The sequence below is a fragment of the Prionailurus viverrinus genome, chromosome A3, assembly GCF_022837055.1.
Source record: "Prionailurus viverrinus isolate Anna chromosome A3, UM_Priviv_1.0, whole genome shotgun sequence".
NCBI lineage: Eukaryota > Metazoa > Chordata > Mammalia > Carnivora > Felidae > Prionailurus > Prionailurus viverrinus.
Window position 1 is genome coordinate 250,914 of NC_062563.1, and position 10,540 is coordinate 261,453.

Below are 10,540 nucleotides of genomic sequence, written 5' to 3' on the forward strand. Positions count from 1 at the left end.
TGGGGAGAGAATGGGAGACAGGGAGGGAAGACGTGCCACATTTCGTTGTGGGTTTCCTTTCCAGACAGACAGGACTTAGCGCTGCCCCCAGCCTGTCTATTCTAAAATCTATGCCCCATGCTTGCTTTCACTCTCTCAAGAGCTAGCTTTGAGACTTTTCACAAAAGGTCCTTGTTATTGGGGATTTGAAGCTGAGGTCCCAATTAGCCGATTAATCACTGAGTTAATCAGGCAATTATGTGACAGCTGCCATGGAGGCCTGCAGGCCACTGGCACTGCCCCCAAACACGTCACCAGCTCCAAGCCACACCTCCACCCGCCAGTTCAGAAGAGTCCTGGCCTCCAGCCTAAATGGAGCAGGATAGGCTGGGAGCCCACATGTGTGGAGCAGGTGAGGGCCACTCTGGGAGGAGAGGCTGGAACCCCCACGCTCCTGCCCTCCACGCAGCAGCCAAGGGAACGTCCAACAAGGGCAACGTGAGACCTGACCAAAGCCCAGGGGCTGCGATGCCAGCAGCCTATGCCTCCCAGTTCACACAGCTTCCCCTACAAGCTTCCCCAGCGTGGCGTCGCTGAGGCCCAGAGGGTGCTCAGGGCCAGAGTGTGGAAGCAGCACCAGCTCCAGGCATCTGGAGCTTCTTCCCAGCATGTGGGATGAGGAAGACCCAGCCAAACCCTGTCCCTGAACCCCCCAGGCTCCCTGAGTGTGGCAGAGACGGAGAGATGGCCAGGAAGGCTCACAGACTGCCTACTCACAGTCAGCACTGAGCAGGGTCCGGGCCACCTCTCTGAGGTGTCTGAACATAGACAACAGGTGTCAAGGGAAGTCGAGGCCGAGGCCGAGGCCAGGAGGAGCCAGATCCCAGCTGGAGCCCCACACTCAGCTCCCGTTCCTCCAAGGGATTGGCCTCCCTCCAGCCCCCTGGAGACAGGTGGAGAACTCCGCCCCCACTCCCATCTGTCCCATAGGCAGGAGCTGACCACTGGCTCACAGGAGGCCCTCAGCTGAGGTCAAGTGGGCTGGGCAGGAACCAGGGTGCAGTGGTGACAGATGGGCAACTCTCCTGGAACCTGGAGGCGGCTCCAGAAGGGGTCCAACCGCTTCCGTCTGCAAAGGAGTTGGGTGCCCCAACTTCACACTAGCCGTCGCCTCTAGCAGAGTCACTCTGAGGTTGTGTGACGGCAGATGGGCCCTGACCAAGACACAAATGAAGTGTCTATTGGTTCTTTACTAACGTGAAGGGGAAAAACACCAGATCCATTTGCTCTCTCTTGGGCGCTCGGTATTAACTTCAGGGCACGGAGCAGCAAAGTGGGCTCCAGAGGCAGGAGAAGGCGATGAGAGCCTCACCCACTCCTGGCCAACCTTCTGCTCTGCTCTCATCACAACAGCCGCCACGCCACTGCCCCGAGAACAAGCAGCTTCCTGGGAGCTCTGCGTGAGCTGGGGAAGAGACAGACCGGAGCAGGGGATGGCAGCAAGTTCTGGGAGGCATCATTCCCTCATCCGTGTGGCGAGCCCCCAAGTGGAGCTTCACCCTAACGCAGCACCCCTTCCAGTGATGCTGCATGACTTCGTCTAACATCACAACGTTTCTCTTCCAGGTCCCAGCGAGTTCTCTCCCTGTGCTGGCGTCTTTCGTGTACACCTCACCAGGACGGGGGTCTCTTCTGCTTGTGCAGCACAGCCGCTGCCGTGCCAGAGGGGGAAGAAGTCCTGGCTTGCAGCATTTGCCCATTCTTGTGGCGCAAAGGTGCCTAGAGCGGCTGACATGCAAATAAAGGGGTGAGAGCCGCGAGGGCACCACAGATCACAACCCCACGTGTAGCTCACGGCCAGTGCACGGTTGTGAACACAGGAGTGACTGGCACCTTCCCGGCAGGACATGGGCAGTTTTTTGGCATAGACCCCTCCATTTCACTCCAAACAGCCATTCCCCAAAACCGGAAGAATTGCCGAAGACCTTGCTGCTAGCAGACATCAATGCGTTTGTCCCTAGTTTCCCCACTAAAAAATATAAGGGTCTCACTATCACCAAGTAAATAGGTTGAGACCACATAAAAAATGAAGGTGCTCACGCAACCCTCTCCCATGCACTAGCTGGGTCCTCTCTGAGAATATTTCAAAACAAATCTATTTTCAGAGTCATTTTTGGTTCTGCTATTGCAGAATTATGAGAGAATACCTAGCCCTTTGGATCTGCCTTTCCAACTGCCGCCATAACTTCATCTGTTGCCAAAATTAACCGCTATTACCAAACCCCAGAGCTTCCTCAGGTGCTATGCCCAGCCTCCTCCCCTTCACTGTCCTGAAGATGTCCCCACTGAACGTCACACGGCCCAGGGGAAGTGGTACCTCCTCCTGGAAACCAGCTCTCACCCTGTGCCCCTGCCCCTTTGAACATCCATCCACTGGTCCACCCATCAGAGAGGGCACCTCCCCTCCAGCGAGCTAATCCTGTGCTCAGGGAAAGCGTGTTCTGTGCAGCTTCCATCGGCCTGGTCTGGCTGCCTTTCCACCCTAACCCTCCCACCCTGTGACTGAGGCTAGGGCTTTGAGCAGTGGAGTGTGTGATTCAGCTCTTGTGGTTGGACAAACTTTAGCCCTCTGAGCCTCGGTTTCCCCACTTCACAAACAGGACAATAATAGCCCTGGGAACCATGTCCTAAGAGCAACACTATGCTGTGCAGGTATAGCAGAGATCGCCACACACCTGGGCTCTGAGTATGTGGCCTCCCTTTGTGCCCCTTCCTTTCTGTTACCAACTTATAGCCTCAACAGTTAGAGGGATGCTGGGACACTCTGGGGTCCTCGCCTTTCCCTGGCTGGCAAAAGCCACTCGTCAACAGGTCTGGTGAAGAATAAGACAGTCCTGGGGTGCCTGAGTGGCTCAGTAAGTTGAGCGTCTGACTTTGGCTCAGGTCATGATCTCACAGTCCATGAGTTTGAGCCCCACGTTGGGCTCTGTGCTGACAGCTCAGAGCCTGGAGCCTGCTTCGGATTCTGTGTCTCCTTCTCTCTCTGCCCCTCCGCCTCTCATGCTCTGTCTGTCTCTCTCTCAAAAATAAATAAACATTAAGAAGAAGAAGGAGGAGGAGGAGGAAGAGGAGGAGAAGACGGGGCACCTAGGTGGCTCAGTCGGTTAAGTGTCTGACTTCGGCTCAGATCACGATCTCACAGTTGGTGAGTTCATTCGAGCCCCCCAGTCGGGATCTGTGCTGACAGCTCAGAGCCTGGAGCTTGCTTCAGATTCTGTGTCTCCCTCTGTCTCCTCCCCTCCCCTGCTCATGCTCTGTCTCTCTGTCTCTCAAAAATAAATAAGCATTGAAAAAAAATTTTTTAATAAAAATAAATTTAGAAGAAGAAATAGAAGAAGACGACGATGACAGTCCTGGCCCCAGGCTTGTTCAGTTTAGTGAGACTCTTTCCCCCTAAGAACTGAGAAGCGCTGATGCCCTGGATTGATGCAGTTACGTAGGAAGAACTGTTCCAGGCTGGTGGCAGAGAGAGCAGGGAAGGAACATCACTGACCCTCGGAAACTAGACTGTTCTGTTTGTCCCCAGCTGGGAGTCTGGAAGATCACAGAAACCCCCCCTGGGGTATGGTTGTCACCGTGGCCCTTGGGCATGGACAGAGCACCAAGCCGATACAGTCCTTGCCCACTGTCTCAGGGTGCGGGGGGCACTGGGGGCTCTGTGGTGTGCTCAGCACCAGAGCTGCTATTGGAAAGAGGGTGGGCTTGGAGCCCTTCCTTCCTCCAAGGATGAGCCTCTGGCAGGCGACCTCAGCTGCAGTCCAAGTCTGGCTTCGTCTCACAGGAACTTTGTGAAAATCAAATGGGGCCCCTGGTGCCCACCTGACACACTGGGACCCTCAACAACATCACTTCCCTTTCTTCTCTCGTGTTTGAGCCAGAACACATTGGCACTACCCCTCCTCAGAAAAGGTGGAGAGAACTAGGGGCTGATTTTCTTGGCTGCAGGACATCATCAGCGCTGTCTGAGCAAAACAGCACTGAGGGCTGGCACCAGAAGAACCCAGGCCCACAGAGTCGCGAGTCCAAAGGATGTGTGGGTGGTGCTGGGGGAGCAGTCCTTACACACAAGCACTGGGGTGGCTTTCTCTCTGGCCTCCCCCACCCCCACCCCCCACAGCCCCAGGAGCCGAGCCCAGGACAGAAGCAAGCAGGTGAGGGCAAGTCGACCTCTGGGGAGGAGAGCCTGGCCCCTCTGCCCTGACCCAGCAAATCTCCGCAGTAGGCTGTCCTCCCTTCCTCCTCAGGGTGCTCATGCCTTGTGAGACGTGACCTAGAATCTGGAAAGTCACAGGGCTAAGCCATTACAAGATCACCAACACACAAAAACACTGTCTGCATCTAGAGTCAGCGGAAAACTTGGGACCTGGACAGCCAGCTTCCTCAACTCTGGCCAAACCACCAGACACAGAAGCATTTGTGAAAGCCCACTAACACAGCACCTTGTTGCTGGCTGGGGACCGTGGGGACTACCAGGGCCTGGTGGTGACCAGATGTGAGCGTATCTGTGCCCCTGTGTCGAGGCTGGCTGCACGGTAGGGCCAGGACAGAGGTGGAGGGAGGGCCGAGAAAGGTGAAGATAGCTGGACTCATGGCGAGGAGGAAAGGGGTTCAGGGGTGTGCTTGGTCAGTCCAAAGTGCCCAGTGTGGGACATTTTGGGTGTTCGGGGTCACAGGCATGCGCAATGCTGGGAGCTAGCAGAAAGCCTTTCTTACCTGAGGTCGGCACCTGTGGGCTCTGGGGGCACTGGGTGAGAGAAAGAGAGAAACAGGGAAACACATGTGGGAGTCCGAATTGAAAAGGCACATCGCCCTCATGGCACAAATGGAATAAAAAGCGGAGGCAATCCCAGTGAGAATGAAACCCCGTCCTTTCCTGACCTCCTGGTATGTCCTGCAGGGTCCAGTGGAGCGAGCTGCCACCTCTAACCTGATGCTGTGCCAGACTCTCCCCACGAGAGGCTGGTAGTTTTGCAGACTGGGTCAGACGCCCCACCTAATACAGGCTCTCTGGGCCTTCGGGGCCAGGATGGTTTCCCTTTCTCTAATTGCAGCTAGAAGTCAGCTTCCAGCAGGAAACTTGACCCAGCAGATAAAGCTGGACAGAGAGAACAGATGGGCCGAGCGGCTGGTCCCTCAGTGATGTAGGCCACCGGGGGCAACATGCACCAGGGTCCAACTGGGCAGCTCACCTGAGAAGCTCAGTGTTCTAGCCCCTCCGTGAAGGCCACCCACGCACGGGGACACGCAGCCCTGGCCCGTGTGTGCTCATGGAGTCAGGGAGGTGAGGCTGGCCAAGGGTTCAGCAGGGCCTTGGCTCCCTGTCTCCCCACCCCACTGCCAGTTAAATCTGACAACTGCCCATGGCCATCCAGCACCAAGACTGACGTCCTGGGAGGCAAGGAGGCTGGTGACAGGAGCCTGGCAGCATCTCAGTTCCAAACAGAAAGGTCTGCTGGGCGAGCTCTGCTTTCCCCACTCTGTGGGACTGCCTGCCTCCTCACCTCCACCCCAGGCAGCTTTGTCTGGACCCCACAGCAGCCCTCCTAGGCACCTTGAGGCTGAAGAGGCCTGAAGCCACCAGACACCATGGACCCCAACTGCCCAGCGTAAGGGGAGGAGCATCCCAGGGCCTGGTCATCACTGTAGGGTTCTGTTTTCCTGAGGAAAGTGACATTTACTGCTTTAGGGCCTGGGACTCACAGCCAGACCCAGCTGGGAGGGGACGGCACTCACCTCGGAGGGCCTTGGATCGCGTACGAGCCCGCTTATCCTCATGTTCTAAGCTCATCTGCAAGCAAAAACAACTGTGATGTTAACCGAAACCCAGCACAGAACCACCCCTCGAGGGCCACACTGGACCTCCAGCCGTTTTCTGGCTCCAGTTTTACTGGTGAAGGTGAATCTGTGACACAGAAAGACAAGGAGTGAGCTCCGAGGAGGGGGAGGCCTGAGACCAGGAGCAACAGGTACAGGGGAGGTGCTTCAGGACAGAGACCACCAGTCAAGGTTGGGGGGGGGGGGGGGCGTCACTTGCCTCCTGCTCCCAGCCCTCCCACTGCCCCACACACACCAGAGCAGGAACCTCGGGCAGGAGCCCTACCCCACCCACCAGCTCTTCATAAATGTTAGGGTCTCATAGAATATGGCCTCCTGGCAAGGCTGAGGGTTCCACCCAGCACTCACTGGGGGTGGCAGGTGCTAAGGCACCATGGCAGGTCACCCACTGGGCCCCAGAGCCCGGCTTCCACAGGAGTGAGTGCCTTACCACACTGGGATCATCCTCTTAGAAACAGGTGGCTGGGACTAGAACAGGCCTCCACAAAGTGTCCAGAAATAAATGACTTCAATTTTTACTGTGCCGTCCCAGGGAGAGCCCAAGGACGGGCGGCCTGAGCAGACCTTCCCTAATGTGAGACGGGACGCTCAATGAGTGTGCGCTCCTATGCTCGATGAGTGTGTGCTCCTACACTCCATGAGCGTGTGCTCTGAGAGGTACAGGGGCCGCCAAGGCACCACCACCCTGGGGAAACGAAATGCAAGTTATGACACCACTGTAAATGTTCTAATAGTCATGTTATAAATGAAAAGGAAACATGAAGCAGATTTTAATAGTAAACTTTACTTAGCCTAACCTATCCAAAACATCATTTCAACAGTAATCAGTATAAAAAATTATGAATTGGATTCTGTTTTGTGCTAACTCTGAGAAACCCGGCATGTCTCCTGGATTCACAGCACATCTCAGTGTCACCGGCCACATGCTAAGTGCCCGTGGCCACTGTACCATATAGCCCAGCTTTAGAGGTGGGAAGCAGTCTCAGGTGAAAGCCGGTTAAAAACAGGAATGCAGGCCAAGGGGCCATCTGGACAGGACCCACAGTCCACCCTCCCAGGGATGTCCCTTCTCCCAGGAGAGGGTGAGTAGAGCTTCCCAAGGGGGATGGGGCACCCCACACAGTGGAGAACCCCTCATATCCTCTGGCCACCCCACCCGAGCCCATCAGTATACCCCACATTCCCTGCCCCCTGCTAACTTCCAAGGGGAACACTGCCTGTGTAGTCCCATGAGGGAGTCGAGGGAGAGCCTGAAGGAGGGTGAAGCCTGGGGACAAAGGTCACAGAGAGGCTTGAGGTGGGGGATGCCCCCAGGGGCTACAGGTCATCCTGTACATAGGTCACCCAGATAAATCTGGGCAGATATGTAATGAAGAGGCAGGAGATGGGTGGACCCCTGAAATATTCCTTGTCTCCAAGGGAGAGAGGCCCGGTGGGGAGGGACCTCTGCCTGGCAGGATGAACCCCAGGCACCCCAGGGGCCCCAGGAGGCTCCAGGAGAGCCAGGGCCCACAGGGCTCACCACCTGTCCCAGGCCGTAGCCGAGGTCGTCAAAGGGAAAGCCAGACAGAGGGAAGAGAAGCAGGAGAAAGCAAGGAAGGGCTACAAAAGTGGGGCTGTAGGGCCTCAAGACCTGCAAGAGACAAGTGCTGAGGTACCACCCTCCAAGAAAGAGAAGGAATCCCCCCAAGAGGTACGACAAAATTCGCAAAGTGAACCTCCCCCCTGCCCCCAGTGGCACTAACATGCAGTGATTTATGTGATTTGTTAAGGAAGAAAAATCAAAACCTGGGGTAATTTATGCAACCTGTCGACCCCAGGCTGCAGAGCCACGGTGCCATGAGCTCTGCGTTTATTACAGCCTTCCAAAAGCTTGGAAGACAATTACTATAATCTCTATTTTTAAAGCAGAGGTTCCCCGTGGACCAATGACTCATATTTAAAGTGAAGAGAGGAGCAGGTGTCAAAGGGACTTCATTACATTTATGAGCCTTCAAATGTCATCTGCACTGAGCCCGAGCGCAATGCCTTCCGATGTAGGCCGCACAATGGAGCTAATGCGTCTGATTGCCGGGCGCCTGCTTTCAGCTGAAATGCAATCTACAGCTTTTTTTTTTTTTTTTTTTTTTTTTTTTTGTCAGTTTTCCCAAGGAAATTGGCAATCATTCTGCTAGGTTAAAGCGTGCCTTGGCAATTTGGATTTCCTGCAGATAAATTATTCAAAGAGCAGAGAATAGAGAGAGTTGCAGGGATGCGTAATGGGCGCTGCTTGCAAACTGCGAGCTCCCATTGATGAAGCTAACAGCTGTGGCATTCATTTTGCTGAGCACCTTTCCATTTGCAATTTATCTGCATCAAACGGTCAATAAGTGAGAAGTTCTCTTCGGTGCATGTAGCTTTGATTTTAAAGGGGGGGAAAAAAACTCAACCACAGGAAGAAAAATGGGTTAGCTCTTTAATATGAGGATGAATCTGTGAGACCCGATGACGTGGGACATCAACAACGAAGCAGGGAGACTTTGATTTCTGAGCCGTTTGAAACTAGCAGTGGTGGCTGCCTCGGAAGCATCTGGGCAAAGCTGTGATAAAACCAGCTCCACTTGATTTACGATTTACGTTGTTTTCCTTCCTGGAGAACTGAAAGACTTCAGAGGTGGGTTCTCCTCTGGCCTCACGCCCTGTGTTGTAGACAGAGAACTGATGCCCATACAGCCCAGCACCGCCGAGGCTTGTGCTGCTTGGCTTACTGGCAGCCCCCCAGGGCCCTCTGTCCCTCGTCACACAAAGACAGGCCACTCACTGGTGCAAAGACAATGAGACACTTCCCAGTGGTTCACTGATTTATTTTTAAAAACCATTTGTTCCAAGCACAAGCCAATCAAGTCCCTATTTTTGTACAGCCCAGAAATAACTGAATGGCCTCTCACCTGGAGGGTGAGAAGGTCCCCTTGTCACAGCCAAGCCAACCTCAACCCCCACTCTCACTGTGGGGCAGTGATCTCTCTCAAGAACATTGTCTGCGCTGTTTCCATAAGCCAACTTCATTCTGCCACCAGGAGCATGTCTAACAGCTTCCCTGTGCCCCTTAAACCATCACTCCACTCTAATAAATATTTCAGTAGTTCCCTCTTCAATAGGAAAACTATGGGAGGAGAATAATTTACAAATGCAGATACATCCTGTTTTGCCACATCCATTAACCAAAGAGAATTGTCTCTTCACCCTTCCTTTTAACTTGCTTTGTTAGTACCATATAATGGGTCTCATTCAAGAAGGTGTTACTATTTTGTTCTGTAATGTATTTTTTTGTAAAGTCAAGATTAATCAGGTATGCTCTTTTTAAATACCAACGGTTCTCACAACACCATGCTACAAAGACCAGCCCCTTTTAAGACCTATCTGCATAGCACCCTTGCCAAAACTGAGTTCCTTAAGTTGGACATTTATAAACTTGGGAACCAAAAAAGCAAATGCAGTAATTATGCAGCCTTGAAACCTATGGGTTTGTCTGGATTCTTAGGCTGTGGTTGTCAGAAATGCACTCAGAACCCAGACACACAGCCAGTCACAAAGCAGAGAGAGCAGACTCTCAATGTCCGAGAATATCCAGTCATAGATTGTTCATGAGGTGTGCAATGATGCTTAACAGACTTCGTACCGATCTTCTCCTTTACCCTCAGAGATCAGGTCTGCCCCACCCTCACCCCCACATTCAGGAGCATCCGTGGTGGTCTTGAAGGGGTGCCCCTCCCTCTTCTCTCTCTTACATCCTTCCTCTCCCTCTCTTCTTCTCTTTCTCTCTCTCTCAGTTCTTCTTGGCTCTTCCCAGGCATTCACAACTCCAGCTTCCTTCCTCTCCACCCTATGCCGTATCCCTGCCCTTCTGCATGGATGGCTAAGGGCCAAAGAACAGAATTCATGCTGAAGCTTTCCTGCCGCACCGCCCCCCCCCCCCCAGCCCCTGTAGGAGGAGAGCCAGCCTCAGCACCCAGGTGGCAGGGTAGAGCTCAAGAGGGAGGGAACTGCTTAGACTTGGGAGCCTGGATGGGAGTGAGGAGGCTCAATGAATCAGTGAAGACCTGAGGGTCTTAGGGATGATAGCTTCAGGGTGGGAGGTACTCCAGTCTTGGGAAACAGGAAGCATCCCTGGGTGGCCTCTCAACAGTCAGGCCTGCACCTCCATTTTCCCACCCTTTCCCCCTCACTCTCCATTCTGTGCCTTGTCATTTCCCTCATGGCCCTCACTTCAGTCTGAAATAAGCTCATTCATTCATGCTTTCAAGGCCATTGCCTCTCCTATACAGAGCCAGGTACCATGGCTTCATTCACTGTTCAGCACATATTATGTAAGGACAGACAGACAGGTGAAAAGATGAATGACAATAGTTGGAAACATGTCTGAGATCCCGGAACTGCAAAATGTGGCCAGGAGCAGTTGGAAGGGGCTGAATAGGGACCAGACCCTGAAGCTGGGTGGGGTCCAGACCCCCTGAGACCACTGGGGACATTCATCCCACCCCTGGACTGGAGGGAGAGACAGGTTAGTGTTCATTTTATTTAGAATGTGTTCCAACAGCTAGCAAAGCTGGAAAATTAGACTGGACTTGGGACAATTTTTTAAATCCACAAGATTATATGGATTATAGTGTCTCTGTGGGAGGATTTT

The 10,540-nt window shown here is 53.6% G+C and overlaps 1 protein-coding gene across 1 annotated transcript in view; it reads right to left on the reverse strand.

The window, feature by feature from the left end:
* The window catches only part of MYT1 (myelin transcription factor 1), a 38,180-nt gene extending 32,353 nt beyond the window's left edge, over window positions 1-5,827 (reverse strand). Inside the window, exons 1-2 of the mRNA XM_047852648.1 lie at window positions 5,773-5,827; window positions 4,753-4,783 (exon numbers count right to left, since the gene is read on the reverse strand). Of these exons, the coding sequence (XP_047708604.1) occupies window positions 4,753-4,783; window positions 5,773-5,827 (86 nt within the window). The remainder of the gene's footprint in view (window positions 1-4,752; window positions 4,784-5,772) is intronic.
* Between the last annotated feature and the right edge of the window lie 4,713 nt (window positions 5,828-10,540).